At 39.2% G+C, this 25,976-nt stretch overlaps 2 protein-coding genes across 3 annotated transcripts in view; one reads left to right on the forward strand and one right to left on the reverse strand.

Annotated features, from left to right (window-relative positions):
* Positions 1 to 9,878, reverse strand: part of LOC105390349 — a 63,609-nt gene extending 53,731 nt beyond the window's left edge. The window contains exon 1 of the mRNA XM_011561637.3: positions 9,276 to 9,878. Coding sequence (XP_011559939.3) covers positions 9,276 to 9,291 — 16 coding nt within the window. The 5' untranslated portion in view covers positions 9,292 to 9,878. The remainder of the gene's footprint in view (positions 1 to 9,275) is intronic.
* Positions 9,879 to 13,560: 3,682 nt separating this feature from the next.
* LOC105390361 lies at positions 13,561 to 17,313 on the forward strand. Of its 2 annotated transcripts, XM_011561651.3 has the most exons (8): positions 13,561 to 13,658; positions 13,743 to 14,691; positions 14,863 to 15,022; positions 15,205 to 15,281; positions 15,364 to 15,434; positions 15,843 to 15,966; positions 16,200 to 16,247; positions 16,472 to 17,313. In XM_011561651.3, exons 2-8 carry the CDS (start codon positions 13,799 to 13,801, stop codon positions 16,587 to 16,589), a joined length of 1,491 nt encoding a protein of 496 aa, XP_011559953.3. In that variant the 5' UTR covers positions 13,561 to 13,658; positions 13,743 to 13,798; the 3' UTR covers positions 16,590 to 17,313. The 2 variants fall into 2 exon arrangements, with proteins under 2 accessions (XP_011559953.3, XP_048479734.1); XM_048623777.1 differs by having other exon boundaries at positions 13,567 to 14,691.
* The last annotated feature ends 8,663 nt before the right edge of the window (positions 17,314 to 25,976 follow it).

Genomic DNA, 25,976 nt, shown 5'->3' on the forward strand with positions numbered 1-25,976 from the left:
AGAGTCGTGAGTAGAGCGCTCCGAAATGGGGTAAATCAGAGGGTCATTCTGCATAACTTTTGGTACAAAGAGTTTAGAAAAAATACGAAAAAAATATCCTTTTCCATACAAACTTTGTTGGTCACGTGACTTTTTACTATGACGAACTTTTTTCTTTAACGAATTTCCAAATCTCGTAGAAAAAAGTTTTTGGTTATAACCTCCCTGAGCCACCCCTTTTCGGCTTAGTACGCGTTACACTGGATAAAAAATTAACTTTTGTGCCGCATATTGACCACATTGTAAAAAAATCAAATAAAGCTCTTGGTTTTGTCCTTCGAAATAGCAAAGCCTTCCGGAACCCGAACACAAAAATCTTACTCTATAATGCATTTGTTCGGAGTGTGTTAGAGTATTGTAGTGTAGTATGGCGTCCCCACTACTCAACCCATATTGCCAGAATTGAGCGTATCCAAAAGCGTTTCGTGGGACACTTATCATATTTTGCAGGAATTTTAAATAAAAAAAAACAATACGCTGATCGATTAGATTTTTTGAAAATTACTTCCTTAGAAAAACGAAGACATCTACTAGACCTAAGTTTTTTGTTTAAAATAATTAGAAATAGAATTGATTGTCCACAAATTTTGTCCAAGTTTAATTTTTTGGTGCCTCGAAGACTTCCCAGACAACCAATAAAACCTTTGTGTCCGCCTCACCGTAATACAGTTCTCGGTTTTAACTCTGCCATTCCTAGGTTAAGCAGATTATTAAATAAGTGTTCTGGATCTATTGATATTCATACTGACTCTTTGTTTAAATTTAAAAATACAATAAATTTCTCAATCAATTAATATATTAATCTAAATTTTTAATTCAATTATTAATCAATTATAATTTTATTTTTATAATTAGTATAAGTAGTTAAATTTATTTTAAGTAGCCACTAAATTAACGATTTTTTTTTATTTTGTGCATGCAGTGTTTACCTTTAATTGTTTGTGCATCTAGTTTGTATTTAATTATAGAATTGTAATAGTTTTGATGTAACAAATGTTGGTGAACCATAATAAATAAATAAATAAATAAATAGTATAACCTTTTTGCAACACCCTGTAGAGTGACCTCCCTGAAAACAAGTGAAGCGGTCGATGCGACGTTCCGCGCGTGAACGCCGAAATCCCAGGATTTCGGGACAGTTTTCAGGACTGGCGAGTTCAGCATTCCTTTTGTGACATTTCGCCCACATTGTTGCATGTTTTGGATTTTCTACAAACGTTTTTTTTGTCTTGATAACGTTTCATAAGGTTTTGTTTTAGAATAATTGCTGGTGTTTTTTAGTACAGTTCAAATCTTTATGTCATTATGGTTTTGACAGCTGTTATAGGGCTCATACCATATTTTACAAAATATGCATATTATTGTAGTCAGCTCTTAGTACCGCCATAAGATTTTATTTTCGCTAAAACGCTCCGGTTTAACTATTATTTCTAACCCTGGAACATAAAATAGGGTATCAAAATATCATTCCACACAATGTAATCTAACAGTGTCAAACGTCAAAATAGTTTTCTATAGAGCATCAACACGTGTACGCCGAAACTTATCGGCAAAATGATCAACATCAAGTCTGAAAGCGGCACGAGTGAAACTGTCACCGAAGTGGCACTCGGAAGTACCTAGCATACCCACCCCCCACCATAGAGCGCTGGTAGCTCAGTCGGGTAAGCGCCCGCTTCTCACGCTAGAGATGCGGGTTCGAATCCCGGCGCTGACATGTGCCAATGAGTTCTTTGAATTTAAGTACAATGTATACCATCGCTCTTACGGTGAAGGAAATCATCGTGAGGAAACCTGCATATCTAGATTTAGTACATCTAGATATGTGAAGCCACCAACCCGCAGTGGACCAGTGTGGTGGGAAATGCTAAAAAGCTTAGGAAGGCAGTTTAGACCTTGGGAGATATGCACAAAGGTTCCACTCGACAGAGCCAGGTGCAGGTACTTACACCTCACAGAGAATAGAATAGAATATGACCCACCCCCCACTTGTGTGTCTTTCATGAATTTCATAATGTTGATGGCTAATGTATCTATGGTTAATGTATCTATCTACCCTTTAAAATTATTAAACATACCGTGAAGCTGGGATATCAGTAATTTCACTCACTGTTTGTCATTTGACAGCCGCAACCCACCATTAGGTGACTGAATGTGTCATACTTTCAATTAAACACTTATTAAACAAGTTTTTTTAGTAGTAACACACATAATTAACCATAATTAACCAACGCACCTAGTAAATTCAAATTACATTTACAGGTTAAATACTGTATTTTTTACTGAATAATTATAAAAGTTTTGCCCGCAGCTAATACGAAAACAAACCATGTTGCGGTGATCCTAAAATAACAAAGTGTAAATTAGTAAAGTTAAACCAACCCCCATTTGAAAGGAAGTAATTTCTGGGAAATTACTGTTGGTAACCCAATCATCGCCAGATAATAAAGAGGGATGATTGTTTTTTTATACCGAAAAGGTGTTATTGTATCAACTTTACTGTAATAAGAACACTAGCTAAAATAATAATAAATTAATAAATAATAAATTAATATTTTTTTTGCTATAATTTAGCATTAGGTATATTATGTAATGGTATTCTATTCTATCTATTTTCTATTCTATACTAGAATAGAATGTAATGGTATGTAGTAGGTATATGACAACGACGAGTACAGATGGCAACGCTGGTTTGTATTTATCTCTATGGGATTAATTTTGACTGACTAAGTGCCAATTTCACCATTCTCGGTTATCTAACCGACAGGGATTGATTTATAAATTAAACGTCATCTCCATATGAAATTCATGGCAGATGTGTCAAAAGTTAACCATTACTCCCTGGTTATGCTCTAACAGAGAATGGTGAAATTGGCACTAAGTGCCAATTTCGCCATAGTGGGTTAGATCATAACCAGGGATTATTGCTTGACTTTTGACACATCTGTCAAGAATTTAATATGGAGATGACGTATAATTGATCAACCTTTCGAGAAATTGGAGCTAAGGTCTGATATTATCGGCAGTCAGTAGGCACCTTTAACCAATCCCTATGCTTCGACCGTAAACTTGTCATCCCATTCAAGTGGGTCTTATGGGATGGCTATCGAACTTAAGGCTTTCAGGCTAAATCTACTGAACGGCTCCTTTCTTATCAATGTACAATACACCCGTGCAATAAATTTCCGCCAAATCCTTTACAATGGCTTTGGTATAAAACCTTTTTGGTCCGTTTGTCTGTACATTTATACAGTATAAATCAGATGTAAGTAGCAGAAAATAATTTATCTTCAACAAAATTTACTCTAAATGGATCTTCCACTATCACTGTTTTGTTAGCACAATACAAATATAATGTTGAGTTAAAAACGATTGCCATAAATATCTTGATATCAGTAAGTAATGTCGTAATAATATCCTTTTAGAACAATGTAATAATTTGATCATGTTTCGGAGCACTGGAGCAAGGTATGCTTTTGATATGAGAGTGCTCGCTTATATCAGGTTTACATGCTTCACTGACATTAATTTGGAATAGAAACAAGGAGTATATCAGGTACCTACCTACAAATTAACTTTTTTCATTGCTACATGTTACAGGTAAGTACTTAATTATAATAGGGTTTTATAGATTTTTTAAGTTGGTTATTAGGTATTCTTATTTTCGGATAACTTTTAACCTCTACAATTGCATTGTATGCATCGATATCATGAACTAGCTAGAAGGTTACTCCAACTTTACAAGAAATTGTCTGACGTGACCTGTCTTGCGATCGGTATATGGTTTACACAAAGACATAGAGTCTTTGTTAGCGCAGCATCACTCTGAAACTTCGTTTTCCTTAAGCTAAACTGACCCTTCTGTATCAACAGTGGCTGAAACTGTCAGCTGCTCCAGCTAATAGTGACGTAAGATTTAGCTCGAATATTCTAGCATCATCCGAGCCATGGCGTTACTGCTAAGTCCTGATGGACATTCGCTGGCACGTTTGTTCATGTGTGTATAATCGTGTACTGTATAATCAATGTGTGTTCACTACAGAGCACGTCGGTAAATCTATCCGTCTATATTAATAGCTAATGTGTAGTGGCTTAACTTTCTGCTCCGTAAGAATTGATAAGAACATAGCTAATGAACTGGGGAGTCTCAGGGTTTAGGTACTTTGGGTAAGAAAGAAGGATCAGCGTACATAAACTCCGAAAAAGGGAAAAGATATAATATCATGCACTTGTAGAGAAGTGAGAGTAAGTATTATGACTGTCATCCTATATTTCATACGTGTGGTATTTCATTTTAGGGATTTCATTTTGTCCATGCATAAATTTTACTAATCTCACGACTGAAATCTCCGGAAAGTTAGATGTGGCAGCATGATCGAAGGCGGAATTCATCGAAAACAATACTCAAACTTTACAAATTACGAGCGAAAAGTTCCGCACGAGATACTTAAATAAGTACATTACGTCACGTTACGTCACGTTGAGAAATTAACAGGAACAGAATGTGCGAAATCCGTTTAAAACTTAACGCGTTTAAATATTTATAACTTTGTTAAATGAATTTATTTCCGTCCATCACGTTAATGGTGATGAAGTGGTGTTGTAAAGTGGTCGGTCACGTGCGTTCTGTGACGAACAAAACTGTACATTTTTCACGTAAGAGTGGGTACTGAAAGTATGTAATAGTGTAAATACAGTTGCGGTTACAAGTGTGTTAATAATGCTGAAAATGTTATTCACAAATGTTTGTGTGTAGTATGAACTGTATGCATTTCACCCAATATAACTCGTACCTGGGGATTAATATTATATTCTGATGTGCAATTAACTGAACTTAAATATTGCAGACGGCATTAAGGCTTAATTTGGTTCCGTTCAGAAGTAATTTGGTGCTGTGTCACTGGAACTTTTCCAATGCTCGTGAGTGTAGTATACTTTACTAATATTTTTTGACATCGCATACGTGACTCTGTTTAATCGTCCTATTAGCAATCGCACGTAGACATTCTACAGGGTGTGGCCAATAGCATGTTATACAGGGGGTTGGGTATCACACGTAATACAGAGTGTTTCCAATCAAACGGAGACGTCTATCGCTGCCGGCGGCAACGTCCCCTATCTTGACGCTGCGTGTCAAATGACTTTGATTACTTAGTTTACGATCGATGTAATATTCAGACCAAAAACGAGTGGTGTTGGTTAATGATGTCTGCGTGTGTCAACGCCAGTTTAAGATCAATCTACATGGTAATTTACTTATCTGTTTTATTATGAGCAATTTATTACCTACATAATTATTATAATGTGATTATAAATGTAATATACTTATTTAAAATAGTATTAATAAATGACCATATAACCTATTGTTCGCCACACGAAATAAAAGGGTGGCACATACCCAAAACTAAGGAAAACCCTTTAGCAAGGAAACCCAGTGAGTTGTAAACCTTCCATTTCCTGAGGGTTTAATTTATGAGGTTTAGTCGGTGATACTGGACTTACGGCGGGTGGTAAGCGCCAATAATCACCCTGTTATATACATACTTACTATATAGAGCTTTGCTTCGATCATCGTGCACGAATATCGGAAAGATTAGGAGGATTACTTTAGCTAGCTTGACAAAAATACTAGAGTAGAGCTGTCATGCAATTGGTATGTTTACTGCCCCAAGAGAGTTGTTGTTAGCGACAGGGCTCCTAAACTTAGTTTTTCTACAACTACTGACTGAGTGTTCAGAAGGAATAACTACGAATAACTACGTTATTCAGTTATTTTTATCCAGCAAACATTGTGTCATGACTTTTATGATATAGTGTTCTACTATGTACCTACCATTATCATACTCCCTGAAGGTGCTATCCTTCAGTCAAAGGTAATTCATGCAACACAACCGTTTTTGTCAAGATATTATATCATCAATTCAAAATCATTCATTATCAGCACGTATTATTTGTTCACTCTTTGTCATAATCCTCTGCCAATGATAATGAAGGGGTTAAGTAGGTAGTACTTTCATTTGAAGTATTAACTTCTAGTTGGTACCTATAAGTACTACAAAAATAACGTAACGTAACTAATTATTTACCAAATACAACAAATGCAAGATACATAGTAGATATACCTTTAAATAAATAGTGTATTTATATAGTAATTATCACACTAATAGCTCTTTAATCAAACAAATCCGACTAGAATCACATACCCGATGAAGTGAAAACCCAACTTATTTATGAATGTGTGTTTCCGCCCCGCACGCTCGCGCGTGGGACGTTAATATTGAATGAACGGATAAACTTTACTACGGAGACTCGAGTAGCCTGTCATTGGCGAATATTCCGAGAATAGGCAAACATAGTAGAAGCTTTGTCAATGAAATGTGTACTCCTTTTGAAATGAAGATATTACTTACACTCGCGAGCAATGAAAAAGTGTATGTTAATATGGTGGAGAATGTGAAAATTGGTTACGTTTATTGAAGCTGCTGCATGGGTACCTTCTGCCGTGTACCAAAGCTAAGTACGGACATTTACAATAAGAATGTCATACGATGAGAGGAGGCTAGAAACATTCAAATGATTTGGCATAATATAAAGTAGCAATCGGTCAAAATCGTATGAAAGTAATCTTTTATCGGTAGAAAGGTATTGAAACTGATAGTTAAACTTTAACTTCCACTTCAAATTTAAGTAAGTAGATACTTTCGTCACCGCTGAAAATCTTTTCAGTATTCATAGCGACATTTTAATGAAGACTTCTTAAGAATTCCTCAGATGTTCAGAGTTGGAATTACGCATAATTTGTCGGTGAATTGTTCAAGTAATCACCCCTTTGTGTTGGACGCCCAAGTTAGCTCGTTAAAGCAAACACAAGGCAAGGTTCGTGTTTTATTATGATACAATTTATGCAACTCACTGCAAAGAGCATCAGAATACATTAATTAAAGCAAAGGCGATGCCGGTCTTGACTTGACACTGAAAGTTTTACTAGCTAATGCTTTCCCCACGGTGACAAACCTTAGTCACCATCTAGCTAAGAAAAAGTTCAGGCATCTCTTTACATAACTCTCTCTTGCATAATTATTTTGTTACTTTGTAATCATTCATCATCATTATCAGCCCGTATCTGCCCACTGCTGGGTATAAGCCTCTTCCCTATCACGCCATCACTTCCGGTCCTGTGCGAGTCTAGTCCAGTGTCTACCGGCCACCTTAACAATGTCATCAGACCATCGGGCCGGCGGTCTGCCTATTCCTCGTTTGCCAGTTCTTGGCAACCACTCTCAGACTGCCCCAGTCCACCTGCCGTCGTCCCTCCTAACCAAGTGTTCTGCCCATCTCCACTTTAATCCTGTGATTCAGTTACCCACGTCGCCCACACTTTTACGTCGAATTTCGTCATTTTCGATATTTTGTAAGTACCTACTTTAATTTCTTTGCACTTCATTTCATAGAACCTCCTACTCTTACGCCCCTAGTAAATTTGATTGAAGACTAGTCCAAGAATCAATGATGCCGTAAATAAAATATTATTGATACATTATAGTATCATTGAAAACGTTTAATATAATAATATGCTTAAAAGTAACTAAAAAGCTAAAACTTTCACGGAAGGCTGAAAGTTTTTGCCTCTATCCGCTTACTTAAGGCAATCAGGTACCGCTCGCAAAAAATCCTATGATAAAAAGTCCTCTTAAGGTATAGAACTAAATGAATATTGAATTAAATCCTAAAGGATATCCGCTGGAAAGGCTTTCAGCTGAATAATTGAAGTGGTTAGTTAAGTTCGGATTAAGTTCTCATTCACAATACATAAAATCTCGTAAGTAAATAAAATATTTCAAAAAGTTAGTGAATTATATTCGTTCTTCTGCAGTTATTTCATAATTATTAAGTTGATATTTACTATCGTATGTGTATATACGGCAAAACGAATCCCGAATCCCTATTTCCCACTTTTAATAATATTATTTAAACCCCATCATAATATTAATTATCGATCCAATATTTTTAATAATATAACGAGCCAATAAAAGGGTGAAGGTCTAGAAAGTGCGAAGGTGACATTGCGTCTAGTGCCGAGGTCGCCGGCTGAAAACATTATTCAAAATGTCTGGGCTTTACGATCATTTCTAAATAACCTTTATACACTATTAAAACTCAAGTATTACCTTCTCTATGCATTGATAAAATAGTAGTGTCTGACTCACTGACTAGGAGGGCCTCTCTCTAAATCGAGATAGAATCGTGGTTAGTGCTGCAGTTTTGTTTTTCTAAAGCTTCAGACCGCTGCGCTTACGACCTACGTACCACGACTAACAACATCATCATCATCAGCCTTCTATCGCCCACTGTTGTTTATAGGCCTCCTTATTTGTACGCAAAATGTTCCGGTCAATTCTCCACGACTATATCTGGTTGTATTAAGTTGTGTGCCGATAGCGTGATATTTTTTGTTCGTTCCTTCGATGATTTAAAAAGTGACCCACTAGGTACTCTACACATTCATAAACATCAAGCGCTACAAAACTCTGTCTTTGGTCTTCTCCAGCAAACCGTTACACGGCTGAGGAAATAAGACGTAGGTCCAGCGGTCAGGAGGGCATCCCACGCTACATTTTGTGTATTTCAGTAGATATAAAGCCCTAAATTATAAAGCCTCTTCAGCTTGCAATTTTTTATCTCAACCATGAAACACGTCTTGTAAGACTAGCAGTTTACGATGGGTTATTTTTTAACTTAAAACATACCAAACTAATTATGAATATCTTATTTATTCCTTTTACATAGACCCCATTGAGCACTGGTACTTACCTCTATTTTAATTTATTTATTTATTATTCTATAGCACTATAGCATATACAAAAGCAATTAAGTATAACACAATTAGGTGGACTTAATGCCCAAAGCATTTTCACCAGCCAGTTCATTCATGATAAATAATGATTCACAAAACAATGATGTCTCAGAAAAGTAGACTAATGTTTCTAGATGAGATCAAATAATAGAGGTACGTCGTTACTCGTTACGTACTTCATAAAACGTAGCTTTATCGTAATAAAATCCGTAACTTTTATGTCATCATCACGAGACAATATGACACCAATCCTACTTTTCCCTGGAAAATAATTAAATCAAGCGATTCTCCTTTAACTTTGAATGGGTATCGCGTAAAATTGTACCCTTTCCAGATTAACTACATGGTACCTAAGTACATAATAAATATAGAAGGTGCTTACCCAGCAGAAATCTCATCTTGAAGCACACGCTCTTCTCATCCAAATGTCAGCCAATCAGGTATCATTATTGCTTTATTAACTTTGAAACTTTACCATAGTATTTTTTATTATATACCTAGGTATTTTACGTAAGAACGAACTTGCTACAGTCTTATTGATTACTATTTCGTTAATTAGTTCTGTTATAAGATTAACTAGAAGTATGACGGGAACAAGCAGCTACACACAAGTTACACTAGGAAGTAGTTTCTAATTGGTTGGATAGCACTTTCTTTGCGAATGTCAAGCGAGAGTGCACGCGCTGGAGGCGAGCGCGGGAAAACGTGTCAAGGTTATCCACGAGCCGCTGCAGTACCGACCACTATTTATCACTCTCAATTACAAACCGCAAACCTTATTTCCTACACAATACAACCCCAAATTTACACCACCACTCATTCCAAAACGCACACACACAGTCAGTTGCCACGTTAACTGTACACAGAATACGACCGTAAAACCGACGTCTTTAGCAGTTCCATTGCGATTTTCGAAATATGATTTTCATGTATTTGGTGACATCGGGTCGAGCGACGCGGCGCCGGCTCGCTCCCTCAATGGACTGGAAGCCGTCGGCAGAGGCCGCTGAAGGTGAAATTGGCGCAATTTTAACGCATGCGCGGTGCATTCGCGAACCGGCGGGACCCGAGCTGACCCGACCCTCGCTTCATAGGAAAATCGAGGACGTAGCGTGACGTCACACTCGTTCACAATATACTATATGGGTTAGGCGGACGCAACGAAAACAACAAAAACTTGCCGCCCTGAAACTATATCCGTTGATGGAATCCTGACAGGCACTCGGCTGCGACTATCAAGGTCGACACAGATTTGAGGTCGTTAAAAGCACCTAAATTACTTTTATGTTCGCTCCTCACTGAGCGCTCACCCCTTTTATCTCTGCAAGCGCTTTTTAATACTTTCACGAGAGTAAATAGAAAATGTTTTCTTGTTAATTTGAGAGCTATCGTATAGCCGATTGTTTTATATCTACCATTTGGAAGGGCTTCGTTTTTTGGTAAGTAATATGAGGCTTTTTCTCGTGTACTTACTTATTTAAAAAAAACAGACAACTACAGTCTACCAAATACTTCACTAATTATGATAGTTCATAAATTACTGGCAATCGGTTCCAGATTCGTTACTAAGGCAATGGTTATTTATGTAGGTACCTTTACTTTAATTAAACCTTCCTCTTACATCACCATCTATTTATTCAACAAAACCGCATGCTAGATAGGTAGCCAGTTCTAAAGATCTAAGATCTGAGTAAGTCAAATATAGGTACAGTCAGTGAGAAATTTCTCTTGTGGTACCTTCTAATCTAGTGATAAACAAACTCAACTGAACAATAGTGTATATTACAAAATATTTAAACAATTGATGACAATGTATATTGAAGAATAGCGAAGGTATATAACAACACGTCTTTGTATAGAAGTCTCATAGTAAAGAAGAAAGCCAATACGGACGCTCAAAATGTATTTTTTTCATTAGTTCTATAATTTTAAAAAAATAGTTACAACGATGTCTAAAATTACCTTAGCGTTATATATAATAACAACAACAATTACTGTATTGTTTTTAAATGCTGAAGCCAATAAATTGTCTGTAGATGATGTTTTCATATCAGTCAGTACGTATGAACGTCATGGCTTAAATATTTTGTTGTTAATATTAAAGACGTGGTATCCACTGGCAGTAAATCAGGTATGCATTATGTTGACTTTATATTATAAATTATCATTTTAATTACCATTTCAAAATAGTGTTCATTTGTTCTCTCTCTCTCTCTCTCAGCCTTCCGTAGTCCACTGTTGGACATAGGCCTCTCCTAACGATCGCCACCCCAAACGGTCACCCGCCATCTGCATCCAGCGGCTTCCCGCTACCTTCCGCAGATCATCAGACCAACGGGTTGGGGGGCGACCGACACGCCGTTTGCCGACACGGGGTCTCCACTCCAGAACCTTTCTACTCCAGCGGTCGTCGGCTCTGCGGGCTACGTGGCCAGCCCATTGCCATTTCAGCGTGCTAATCCTTTTGGCTATGTCGGTAACTTTAGTTCTCCTCCGGATTTCTTCATTACGAATCCTATCTCGCAGGGACACGCCTAACATAGCCCTTTCCATAGCACGCTGAGCAACTCTGAGCTTGTGGATAAGCCCTTTGGTGAAGCACCACGTCTCGGCTCCGTAAGTCATCACTGGCAACACGCACTGATTGAAAACTTTTGTTTTCAGACACTGAGGTATGTTTTCAGTGAAGATGTGTCGTAATTTCCCGAACGCTGCCCATCCGAGTTGGATTCTACGAGCTACCTCTTTATCGAAGTTGGATTTACCTAATCGGATCACTTGTCCTAGGTAGGGATACTGATCAACAACTTCGATGGTGACACCTCCTACAGTTACGGGCGATGATGAAACATGTTCGTTCGACATGACCTTTGTCTTGTCCATGTTCATTTTCAGCCCAACTTGTTTAGAGGCATCATTGAGGTCTGTGAGCATTTCGCCCAACTCCTCCAGCGTTTCCGCCATAATAACTATGTCATCAGCAAATCGTAGATGAGAGATATATTCGCCATTGACGTTAATGCCCAGTCTTTTCCACTCTACAAGCTTAAAAACATCTTCCAGTGCACAGGTGAACAGTTTCGGAGAAATAACATCTCCCTGTCTCACGCCCCTTTGCAACTGGATCGGTTTTGTGCTATGTTCGTGTAATCGAACTGACATTGTGGCAGCATTGTACATACATCTCAACACCTCGATATAGCGATAGTCTATCTGGCACCGCTGAAGGGATTGAAGCATCGCCCAGAGCTCAATAGAATCAAAGGCTTTCTCATAGTCCACAAACGCTAGACATAAAGGTAGATTATACTCCTCGGTCTTCTGTATAACCTGCCGAAGCGTGTGTATGTGATCTATGGTACTATAGCCTTTTCGGAACCCGGCTTGTTCGGGTGGCTGGAAGTCGTCGAGTCTTTGCTCGAGACGATTCGTAATAACTCTCGAAAACAGCTTGTACACATGGCTCAGAAGTGCAATGGGTCTATAATTCTTCAATAGGGCTTTGTTGCCTTTCTTGAAGAACAAAGTCACTACACTTCTGCTCCCATGCCTCCGGGCTTGTGCCTTCGAGTATGACGGAATTAAACAGCCTCCGAAGTGCTATTAAAATCGGTCTACCGCCGGCTTTCAGAAGTTCTGTCGTTATTCCATCATCTCCCGGAGCTTTGTTGTTTTTTAGCTGTTTGAGAGCTATACTAATCTCTTCTTGACTGACGTCCGGAATATCTTCGGTATAGTGTCGGGTGAGTGGCGCTCGGCTGTCGTGAGCACCGCTGGTAATAGGGTTTTGTGTTGTGGTGTATAACTGTCCGTAGAATCTCTCAATTTCTCCCAGAATTTCGGGCACTGATGAAACGGTGTTGCCAGTGTCGGTCTTCAGTTGGGTCAACAGAGTCTGCCGAACAGATCGATCTCTAGCAAAGACTTTGGAGCCCTTGTTTTGCTCTATTGCGTCTTGAATGCGCTTGCAATTGTAGCGTCTCATATCGCAACGTCTTGCTTTGGCGATCTGTCTGTTTAGACGTCTGTATTCGACCATATCAACTGAAGACTGCAACCTCATTTCTCTCCGTTCTCTTATGAGACTCAGAGTCCCATCTGAGAGTTTTTGAGGTCCTCGGTTGGTTCGGGACGAAAAATATTTCGATCCTACCTCTCGGACAGTTTCCACAAACCTATTGTTTAAATCGTCAACTGTAACGCAATTCTCTAAACATATCAGGCGGTCGCAAAGCTCAGACTGAAAGCTTTCGGGATCCTGGATTTGAGCAGGAGTAGGACGGAGCGTGGACTTCATTAGACGGGAGCGTTCTATTTTGCAGTTTATATTCAAAGTGCCTCTTACGAGTCGGTGATCGCTGCCGGTCTTAACCCTACTGATCACTGAGACATCATTGAATATGTGCTTCTTATCCGTCAATATGAAGTCGATCTCGTTTTTAGTCTTCCCATCGGGGCTAATCCACGTCCACTTCCTTTGTGGCTTCTTCTTGTAGAAGGAGTTCATCATATAGAGGCCCTCCTTCTCCAAGAAGTCAGCCAGCATTTGCCCACGATGGTTCCTGACTCCAAATCCATGTGACCCCACTTTCGTCTCGCCGCCTTCTTGTTTTCCGAGTTTCGCGTTAAAGTCTCCCATCACCACCGTGAAATGAGTAGTCATTTGTTAAAATTTCCTAATTAATTCATTTGTTTTAGACATGGTTCTTCAGCAACTACGCTAACGAGACAATCAGAGAGCTTATAAATAACTCTACAACAAAAAGTAAGCAGACAGTTTACACAAAATGTATTTATATTAATTAAGTATTTATCTTTTGTCCTGTGTGCTAAGATTGTTCAGTTTTAGGTAACCACTTCATTTTGGCCAACTGCGTATCGCCAACGCCGTATGACTGTTGCAAAATGTCCGCTGCGTTGAACTCATTCCTGGTTGTCATGAGTAAAGAGCCCGTCGACCAAGAAGCTAAGATGCTATTGAAAAAGAACGGGACGCATTATTTCTACGAGAAAACAGATATTACTGCAACTGTTAATAAAAAAAAGAAACGTAACAGGAAAGCTAAAAAAGGCAAAAAAGGTAAAAAACATAAATCCAAAATAAGGAATGTAACTTCTTCCGTTTATGGAAAATCATCAAAATTGTTTTCAAAAGATGCTCAAAGCTTAGATGACGAGATTTTATATAAAGTATTGAAATATAAAAATAGATACTATGAAAAATATCTAAGAAAAATAAGAGCATTACCCGAAGTAGGGCATTTGGATGAAATCGGTCCTGCATTTGAAATTGATACAGACTATGAGGCAAGAGAAGAACCTTTAAAGACAGATATACCCAAAACTGAAAATATAAATGATACAGAAAGCAAACAAAAAAAAACTAACGCAACTGATGTAAAAAGTACTGAAAAATCCTTCAAAAAGTATGAGTCATCGACAACGATGCCTGAATTATCGACAGATAAATCTAAAAGTTTTGATACAAATTCTAGCCACAAGAATAGTGTTGGTAATAAAGATAGTAAAACTTTTATTATCATCAAAAAAGGTTCATCAGTAAAAACTAATCCAGAATCCAGCACTGCTGAATTGATGTCAAGACAAAAATATTCTGAAGGAGATACAATTAGGTCTATATTTAAGTTCCGTAATAGCGTAGATGCTGCGATCAACAAAGGCGTATGGGCAAATACATACAAAAGTAGCGAGAGTGAAATTGAAGAGGAAATATTAAAGGACGCTGAAGCACTAATACATCCAGCAAATAAAGTGAAAATCTATGCCAGAGAACCTAAGTGAGTGTTTTCAACAGATATAAATTACAACTAAGCATAAAATAATTGAATTGTTATTTAGTTATTCGTATTTTATAGTTTAGTAAATATTAAGTAGGTACAATATGTAATATTAAATTACCTACGGTATACATGTAGGTATATACTTATAGATAATTAATTATGTTTTAGATGGTTCTGTCACTTTGATGATAGAACGTATGTGAATGTAAATCAATTGGTGAATGTTCTCCAGAGGTTTAATTATTTGGACGAATGGTATTTGGGTAAAAAACATCGAAACGTAAGCCTCAGCAAACTGCCCTCGAGACGAAAGAAATACAGAGTGAAGGTAATATAATTATTCAATTATACAATTTTCAAATTAGCGTATTAGGTACTCGTACTTACTAGAAATTGCAATGTATTTATGTGACTTGACCAAAGTATGTAATTATAAATATTTCACTAATGTAATGTAATGTTTATAAAACTCAACTTAAAATTACAATGTATGATAATTATCATTTCCAGAAAATATTTTACTCATCCAACACTGCCGGATTTTGTTTGAGTTTAGGAATGATTCACAAAATTAAACATTACATTCGGTAAGTTTTTTTTTCATAAATCTCATGAAGACTGGCATATAAAATAATCAGTAATGATAAATGCAATTTTCTTTCATTTCAGGGGAGACAGGTTTAATCAATTTTGTGCTGCGTACGACCTCAAAGATGATGCGGCTCTAGGATTTATCATAAGTAATTTTTTAAGAAATATCATGAGTTTTTGGTGGCCTTTTCTCATCTATGATAACTAATATTATAAATTCGAAAGTAACTGTGTCTGTCTGTCTGTTACTCTTTCACGCCAAAACTACAGAACGGATTTGAATGAAATTTGGTATACAGAAAGAACATAGGCTACTTTTTATCCTGGAATACCCACGGGAAAACTTTTAAAGGCCAAGCAAAGCTCGCGGGTCGCGGGAACAGCTAGTAGTATATATGAGTGATGGCCTATGTTATTTGAAGCTATTCTAGGACTTCCGAAAAAGGGTTGTCAAAAGCTCGCATAACTGTGAAGAAATTATGTTATTATCTATTCTATTGTTTAGATAAATATCAAGTTATTGGGTTGGGATATTGAAAACATGTAAATTGTTTCAGTTCATTTGCTGAAGATAGAGTTGTTCAACTTACCCGAGTTCCATTCAAGAAAAGAACACATCAAGTTTAAGCCAATGCAAAGCTTCAGAGAGCAAGTCTCTTTCAGCTTCAAAGAAGCCAATACGTAAGTTAATATTAGATTTTTGCAATTTTTTTAACTTGTAGGTACCAAGATTCTAAGTAAAAAAACAAAAGGTGGATTTAAGTCTTGAGCCGCTTAGTTACAGCTAGTAAATGTTGCTCAAATGACGGAAGGCACTCTGATAAAATTTTACCCTGAATAGTAAATATAAAGTCACAAATAATTATCATTATTAAGGAAAGTTTTACTTAAAGATTTCTTTTTTATTTTTTCAGATTCCAATCTCTACATTGCTTCCTGTATCCAAGGAGTCAATATTGCAAGTAAGATCATGTTTTGAACTCATAATTTTTGATCGGCTTAGTTTATTTAAAACATAATACCTACTTAAAACTTTATCAAGATGAACAGACTTTTCAAACAAAATTTGCCTAATTCCGATTGGACATCGTGGCATAAGCCTGACCACATACTTTACAGTCATTGACTTCAATAATAATGTAATCACTTTTTTATATATTCAGTATATTTATTATATTTTCCGCAGAACGCCACAAATGCAGCAGACACTCAAGGACATGTTCACGGGCGATCACTTTACCGATGATGATGATGATGATGGTGACAAATATGACGATGATGAAGAAGATGATGATGATGATTAGCGATCACAAACAGTTCTGTTAATTGCCGGTTCAGAACTTTTAGGCTGAAGGCTATACAGTTAAAGTAATTTCCATGTTAAGAATCTTGATAAATAGATTTAAGTTATACCTAGTGTTGTAGTTCTGAGATAGCGGAGGCATAGAACAAGGAACATAAGTACTTCACTAACGAGAAGGCATAGACTCCTGCTAATAGAGATTCGTGCCCTATCGCCTGATCATTTTATAATAGCAAAACATCACAACCTAAACTACGTGCTCAACCAAAAGTCACACTATATGCACTATCAATCAGATGATTACTTTTACTATCAACAAAATCATTCGGTTTTTTTATTAATTTATTTGATACTTTATTGTACTAATATGACATAAGTGTAAAAAAGATGGACTTAATGCTAAAAGCATTGGAATTCACGTTATTTTTAACTGATGTTTGACGCTTAATTGGGCAAAATGATTGTTGATTATGGATCGTTTTGAAAGTTATACCACTGAGTTTAGGCCGAAAACCAATGAAAATTTTTAAGTAGTCATGCCGTTTGAGGCAGAATTTAAGATACATTTCCATCCGTAATTAGGTATAGTAAAAAATACGGACACTCTGTAGGTACTGGTAGAGTCGACTCCATAATAACTATAGGAACTACTAACTAGGCACTGAGTAGTGAGTAGTCTGCAAAATTTTAGTGCCTTTTCAAAATAAAACTTTATAAACCACAAATGGATCACTTTTATCTTATAAGTACTTAATACCGGTAACTAAAACAATATCTGTAAGTACTTACTAAAATGTATGTAGGTAGGTATACAAATACATCTACATGTTCCCCAACATAACATAAATTGTAACAAAATTTGGTAATAATAAATAATTTATTTATTTAATTCTTTATTGTACAAATATCCTAACTAATATTATAAATTATGCGAAAGTAATTGTGTCTGTCTGTCTGTCTGTCTGTTACTCTTTCACGTCAAAACTACTGAACGGATTTGAATGAAATTTAGTATACATATGGTCTAGACCCTGAGAAAGAACATAGGCTACTTTTTATCCCGGAATTCGCACGGGAAAACTTTTTAAGGCGAAGCGAAGCTCGCGGGAACAGCTAGTAAAAATAAATGTACAAAAGGAGGGCTTAATGCTAAGACCAAATCATGTAGATTATCAGTTTACTTTTGTCTACCTAATTACTGAGTAATACAGTCGGTATACTTTTTTTTTTTTTTTTTTTTTTTAAATAAATGATTATCACTCCACAGACTTTATGTCCGTGCCTTTTGAAGAGTGGTAATTTTTATGAGATAGTTTTTAATTCTTTTATCTACTTTCTACTCGGTAAGGAAGTTTAGTTTATATATATTATCTTTTATATATATTTATTTTGTCTTTAGTTTATATATTCTTTCTTTTATATATATATTGTTCTTTTTCTCTTTTTTTTTTTTTTCACTGCTGGGGGAAAATCCACATGGACACCTGGGAAGAGGACCCAGGTAGTGTCGGGCGTTAACCGACTAAAAACCCCCAGCCGTGTATCTCATTATACAAGAAATGTCTTTTTTTTTTTTTTTTTTTTCTTTTTTTTTTCCTTTTTATTTTTTTTATTAATGGTTTTCAGAGTCACACTTACATTAGTAATGGCAACAAACTTAAGAAGGACAGGGCCAATGCCAGCTTTCTTCGGAGAACTTAGTAGACACCTGGCAATGGCTCGGCCCCTCAGTCGTTATAGGTCATGTTTTGCCTGATGTTAGTGTGTGACTCTGTTCTTAAAGATAACTTATTTTAATTGTTAGTTTTTATAATAATTATATAATAATCAATTTGGCCTATATTTTGCGCTCTTAACCAAAATTATATTTTATGTTTTATTCCGCCCCGTTATGCCTTCTTAACATTTCCCCAGAAAGTGCAATGACCTCTTCGTCTCGATTCTTAACTGCCATTTTTAGATTGTACTCGAGGATGCGTTTCTTTGGCGCTGTTATTGCCGTTTTAGCGAGGTTGCCGATAGCGTCCTCGGTGTCATCCGCATAGTAGGTGCAGGTGGTGGTGTGCCTCGACAGTGCCACTACTGCGTGAGGTACGCTATCATGCAGCTTTATTTTATCTTTTGTTCTAATGATAATAACGGATTCGTACGTCAATCCCTGTGCTTCGTGTATGGTTAGGACGCGTGAGCCCATTCCTTCACCATACCCTTGGCTGGTCAAGGTCTCTTTTTCTTCCTGTGTATGCACCTGTGTGTGTGTTGATTTGGGATTTGGGAATTACTGCGTCTGTTAACCTTTTCAGCTGCAGGGATTGGATGCGCGCTGTGGCTGCGTATATGCCTGAGTATACTTCCTTTAGGGCGTATGCAACATCCATGGGGTTTCTGTATGAGCACAACAGCTCCTGGGTGATGTTTGCTACCAGTGTTGGGCGATTGTACCTAAGCTCGAATAGGTTCTCTCTGTCGATATATGGTAGCTGATTGATGTCTCCGATCAGAGCAATATCACAGGCACGAGACAGGTGGGCGGCCATTACGATTGCCCCGAAATGGTTCATCAGGGCTTCGTCAATTATCAGGCGTTGGCATCCGACATGTTCTCTAAAGCCGTTTACCAGGACTGATGCCATCGTACGCACCCTAGTTCTGACCATGTCACCAATACGATGCGCTAGCCTGTTTCTTATGTCGATGGCCGCCTCAGTTGTTGTTGTGATAATGGTGTCTTTGCTCACATCGAAGTTATTTATCACCCAGGTTGTCTTCCCACATCCAGGTACCCCGTTCACCCAAGTGATAGTGGGCATCGTCCAGTGATTCCAGTTGGCGTTGATGGTTTCCACTTTTGCTAGGATTTTATCCTCTAGCATAATCCTGGTGCACTGGGCGACGACCACTATTTGGTTGTTGTGTGGGACAGTAAATTTTGAGGAGTTGCATTCCCAGGGTACAAATCCGCTTTCCTCGCTGTAAGCCGCCATATACGCTCCAGTCATTTTGCCTCTGAGGACTTGGCAACTACTGTTATCGTATATGCAGGCTTCGGCCTCCTCGAGTAGAATTTTTAGCCGGCCTTCGTTTTCTTGCCTGTAGGTCTGCATGATGGTTTTGCAGGACAAGAGGTTTACCTGCTTTGTGGCGGTTGTTATTGCCACAAATTCTATGACGGCATTCTCCAAATGCTCTTTAGGGGAGGTTGCTGTTTTTAGCTTCGGTGGGACCACCTGACCCATGTCGGCTCTTGTTATGGTTCTTTGGGCCGTTCTTTTTCGGATGGGGCCTTTGGGGATTTGGCGCCACTCAGGTGTCCTCTGTGGTTTCCCCATAAGGCTTTGGGCAGCTGATTTGAATGCCTGAAGGAACCCTTGTGCGCGCCCCTGCGAGATTCTGCTCTGCATCCTCATATTTATTTCCTGCTGTTCAGCAGCAGCGACGGACTCGGAAGCCATCCTCTCCTGTAGGCGTTCTGATCCGGTGACCGCTTCAGTTTGCTGGTGGTTGTTGTTCCTCACGGGTATGTGTCCACTGAGAAAGCTTAGGTCTTCACCTCTGTCCTCATACACAACTATTTCGTGTTGTTTTGAGGCTTTTAGGCAGCCCAGCTGGTCAACAATTTCACCTTTCTTATGCTCGATCACCATTGCGTCTACGCTTATTATCTTGGGGACGTTACTATCTTGTGCTCTCTCTCCAAGCATAGTGAGCCATGAGCATGCCTGGACAAACGGGGTGTCATAGGCCCATTCCAATAGTGCGATGGTCTTGTTACGGCATCGTACTAGTCTGCAGGACTGATCTCCCACTAGTGTTACCGGCAGTGCGTCATAGGCTTTACGTTTCATGGTAGCTTTGGATGTGCTTCCATTTAGGAGAGAGGCTAGGCCGGGTGATATGGCTACACGCTTTCGCGCCCCCGAGACGCAGAAGCTGATGCCGAGTCTTTCGCTGCTACTGTCCATGAAGAGAGCCACACTTCGGCGTCTTAGTCCGGCTTCTCCTTTTTCGCCACAAGACAACAGCTGGTTTGTCGCTGTTGCTTTTGGAGTCACTTGTTGTGGTGCTGAGATGGTCGGGTTTGATGATTGGACTACTGATGTTGATGTTGTTGATGTTGATTGGGCTTCAGGGCGAGAAATTGTGCTGTTTCTCCTTGCTGCTACTCGGAAGATTCGATCTGCGTATGATAGGAAATGAGGTCTGTGATTGGTGTCTGCCAGAATATCTTTTAATTCCGACTCCACCAAGTTCCTGTCTATCAGTGTCTCCAGATCATGTCTTGCAGCAAGAAAACGGGGGCAGTCCAGAATGATGTGCCATACCGATTCACTGATGTTGGGGTCGCAATCACATCCAGGGCTTCCTTTAAGTTTGAATCTGTACAAATATTCTCCTATCCCCCCGTGTCCGGTCAGCATTTGTACGTGAGCGGGGGTCAATTTAGAAGTTCGCGTAATTCGGTATGCTTGGTTGACATCCGGTAGAAATTTACGCGTGACTGCTCCTGTACTCGAGGTCGCGTATCGATCTTGCCATTTTCGGACCGATTCCTCTCTGATCTTTTTTCTGACATAGGACAGGGGGACTTTGTCATAGTCGTGGGAGGTGCTGTGTAGTGCTGCTGTTTTGGCGAGCTCATCAGCTCTTTCGTTCCCGGCAGTTCCTACGTGCGCCCTCAACCAGAACATTTGTATCTCTCCGCCATCGCTCACAGCCCTCGCAATGTTTTCCTTTATGCTTCTTGCCAGGGGGTGGCTGAGTTTCGGATTTTGGAGCAAATCGAGTGATGATCTCGAGTCGCTCAAGATGTTCACTTTTTTATCCGTGCTAGAGCTCACCAGTTTTGTTGCCCTGTGAAGTGCATAAAGTTCCGATTGGAAGACCGTGCACGATGGGTGGAGACCAAAAGTCTCGGACAGTTTTTCTTTGCCATCCTCCCACCAACTTAGGGCGGCGCCGACTTTTCCCTCTATCTTGCTTCCATCCGTGAAGATTTGGGAGCCGGTGTCCAGCAGGGTGGTGTTTTCAAGGATCTCGTACTTGGTAGAGGTAAGTGTGGACGGATGTGGTAAGTCCAAGTACCCTACATTCCGTTCGAGATCTTTGCCAGGTGGGAGGTAGTCAGCTGACAAGAGTTTTTTTGATTTGTACAGATTTGCTGCCTCCTGTATTCTGAGATCGAGAGGCAGCAAGCCCGACAGTGCCAGTGCAGATGTGAGCGACACTGTTCGGTAGGCTTTACATATTTTTTGTGCGAAACCTCTTTGTAGCGAGAAAAGTTGTTTTTTGTTACTTTCCAGTTCGACGGCTTGTGACCAGACGCTTGCGGCGTATGTCATGATGGGCTCCACTACTGCGATGTATATTGTCCTCACAATTTCACCGTTTAGTCCCCAGGTTACCTTCGCTGCGCGCGCTAGCTGTTTGTGAATGTCTGCTGCCTTTTTACACTGAGCGGTTATGTGAGCTTTGAAAGTTAACCTGCGGTCTATGATGAGGCCCAACAGTTTTATTTCCTCTACGAGGTTTATCTTTGTACCAGCCATGAATAGTTGGGGCAAATCGTATTTCAACTTCTTCGTTAACAGCATCGCGTTGGTCTTATGTGGTGCAAAGTTGAGTTTGTTGCGAGTTCCCCATTCCACTATTTTATCGAGTACTTTGTTAGCCGACACCTCTAGGGTTTTTACTGCTAGACCTGTGAAGACAAGGGCCACGTCATCTGCGAATGCTTGACAATACACTCCTTCAGCCTCTAGTTTGTGCAACAGTGAGTCGAGGATGATGTTCCAGAAAGTTGGTCCTCCTATGGAGCCTTGGACACATCCCTTAGTGGTCCCCTTCTCACATGCCGCTCGAGCGTAGTTGACCTTGATCTTTCGGTCACTGAGATATGAGCATACCATCTCGTACAGATTTTGTGGGCACCTTTTTTTTGCCAGTTGATGTTTTAAAGCGGGCCACCATGCGTTGTCGAAGGCGCCCTCTATGTCCAAGGAGATAAGTACAACAAATTTTTTGGTGTTCATTCCCTCTCTTAGGTGTGCTACAAGGTCATAGAGAGCGTCCTCGGTACCTCTCTGGGGCATAAAGCCGTACTGGCTTTTGTTGAGCGTCGGTAAGATATGCCACTGTAGGCGAGCGACCATTAGTTTTTCAACTATTTTTCCGAGAACTGAGAGTAGCCCTATAGGTCTGTAGGATTTTGGGTGCGTGTAGTCCTCTTTGCTAGCTTTCCGCAAGATCACCACGTGCGCCGTTTTCCATTGCGATGGGAAGTGTCTAAATGATAAGCATTTATTGGCTATCGCCATAAACACCTCCCTCTCGCACTGGATGGCTGCGCCACAGATATCGGCAGTGAAGCCATCGGGTCCTGGGGCTTTTTTTGGGTTCATTGCTTGTAGCACAAGGTCGAGTTCCACAGTTGTAAAGGGTGGGTCGTTATCTCTTAGATGTTCCCGTGGTATTTCCTTGGTTTTTTCTCTCAGTTCCGCATGGAATGGTTGGTCGGTGCTTTCGGAGTCATCTGGGTAAAACGTCGTTGCTAGGAGTTCTGCTGACTGTTGTGGGGATAAAGTGTTGCCCGCAGTGTCTCTGAGGAGCATGTCTTCCTGCCTGCCTGAGGTTTTCTTTATCACCCTGTAGATTTTGTCCCACATGCTTTCTTTTTCCTGAGTCGTGCAGAACTCCTTCCAGCTCTCTATTTGGGCTTTCTCGGCTTTTTCGGAGTATTCTTGTTTAGTTTTTTGGTATTCCGCTATGACATAGGGCATTCTGCTTGCAGCAGCATTCCTTATTCTTCTTTTTTTCCTCAACACATCTTTTTTGAGATCTTCAAGCGACTTTGACCACCACGGGGGTTTGGGTTCCCCTTTCCATTTTCCTGCGGTTGGGATGGACGTTTCGCAGGCTTCGTGGATGGCTTCAGTGTACGTTGAGATCATATTTTCAAGATCTTTTGGATTGTCACACTCTTGTACGGACGTGGTTGTGATATTTTTCTCAACCAGGAGGGATTTTAGTTTTGACGCAAATTTCGACCAGTTCGCCTTTTTGGTATTATACATACGCGTTGTGATTGGCTTTAGGTGTTCTAGTGCCTTTCCCGTTCGCAGTGTAAAGGTGATTGCGTTGTGGTCAGAAGTTATTAAGTTTGCGTCGACTTTCCAGTCCTCGATCTTACCCAGAAGTGACGTGCTACAGGCGGTGACATCTACCGTACTTTTGCAGATTTTTCCATTTCTGTAGGTTTCGAAGGTCGGTGTGTCTCCTGTGTTGAGAATTTGGAGGTCAATTTCTGTTAGGAATGAGCTGTACGCCACCCCTCTGTCATTTTCCGAGACGCTTCCCCACCAGTGACTCCATGCGTTAACGTCGCCTGCTACAATGAGGTTTCGCGTGTTCAATTTTTCGCAGAATGTTTTAGTCCTTTCAATGTATGGATCTATGTCCTGATCCCCCTCAAAGTAAACTGATACCAGGCCCAGTTTTGTCCCCCCTCCGATCGCCACGGCTGCTGCTTCGGTTTCTGTCACCAGCTGTGGATCGTGGATTACCTCTAGCAAGTCGCCGAAGACGATGATGGCTGCCTTTACTGGCTTTTGTCGGTTTAGGGTACACTGGATAAGGCGTGTTCCTGGCTGTTGTTTCATATAGCCATGTTTTCCCACGTAGGGTTCTTGAACAAGAGCTATTGAAACTTTTGTCTCCATTGCCACCTGGTATAGTTCTGCGGTTGCCAGTCGGTATACTTAAATACTCCTAACTACCTGAAGAAGTTGATGCAGAAGGTAAAACAAATCATACACCGCTCATTTTATATCAGAATATAGGACGACCACAGTTCAGGATTTCAATGATTTGTATGTGCCCTCTCCCTTTAATAATAATCCCTTTGTTCAGCAGCCCATATAGCCATATTTCATTAGTGGTTGCTTCTTTGGCAGTTATATCGAATTGCCTCTTAAGGTGGACCACTACTGTACTGAATCCGTGTTTAGTGTAGAACGTAGAACTCAACTCTATACTCTGTCCATCTTACGAGTATTATTGGTTTATGTCAAAGGACAACCAACTTTACTTACCAGACATAAGGGAACATCAAAAATACAATACAGTACAAACTTATCTGTGGTGAGAGCTCACGTAAATGTCTAATATTTCTTCATTCTTTAAGATGTTAAGTTTTCCCGTAATGGTAATTTACCCTTGCTGTTTTAATAAACCCAATCTATATCAATATATAATTTATTAGTAAATAATGAGATATGGACTAATTTAGATAAGTTTGTCGCACTATAATATAGTAGAAGCTCTATAAAAAGTAAAATTATTTTAAAAAACAACAGAGTTTGTATGGAGAAGCCAGTTTACTTTTGCATAATATTCTTCTAAAGACTTTGTAGACGAATTGAGACCCTCCTACTTTCTCGAAGTCAGTAGAAATAATCAAATGTCATCCTGAGCACCGTTTAAGCTACTTCGCCCTTTTTTAACACCCTGTATGTTACTATTATTTATTTTATACTTATTTCGAGTCGATGAGCACACATAGTCCCGCAGCTTATCGAAGGGCCGAGGGACCGAAATACTATAAATAAGAGATTAGCTTTCGTGACACTATTCCGTATTGGGTAATACCCCAGAATACCTATTGTTCAATGTTCAGTTGTTTGATTATTATGCATGTAAGAGTGTAGTAACTAAAGCTAAACAATACATATGGGGGTTAAAAGATGGTAAATTGTATCAGTATATTATCATTTGCTTCCCATGTAGCAGAGTAAATCCTTCGCGACATGGCATTTTTTATTTATTAAGATATACGTCTTATAAATAATATCGCGATCGGTGCTAAAACAGCGATGTGATTGGTGGTTCGTCATGTATTTTAAGAGTTTGTAACTAGGTAAATTGATAAAGATGCAAAACCGAAGGTTGGGTGAGTCCCTTGCAAAGATACAAAAATAAACAAAAGATACTTAATCAAAATAAAGTAAACAAATGCAAAATATAAAAAGTGGTTTCCGTTTTTGTGTCAATGAATTCGAATAAAGAGAGATTTTAGACAAAACAGTAGCTGAAGTGTGAAAATCTATCGCATTCAGCCGGCCTTTATGTACCTTTCTGTAGCAAACTTCACCAAACAATGGCCACAAAGAACAATACTTACAGGTAATTGTCGTCAACTGGAAAGCCTTACTAGCTTTTCCGTGGCTGTTTTTGCATGTCTCAAAGTTTTATAACTAATTTGACTCAATCTAGCCTTAAAAAGTATTACCTAGGTAAGTATTTACCTTCTTTATGGTAGGTAACTTTTTATCCAATTAACTTGAATCACTAAAAAGTCCTAAAAATTTGCAGACAAGGTCGGCGGGACACTCAG

The sequence above is a fragment of the Plutella xylostella genome, chromosome 10 (assembly GCF_932276165.1).
Source record: "Plutella xylostella chromosome 10, ilPluXylo3.1, whole genome shotgun sequence".
Taxonomy (NCBI): domain Eukaryota; kingdom Metazoa; phylum Arthropoda; class Insecta; order Lepidoptera; family Plutellidae; genus Plutella; species Plutella xylostella.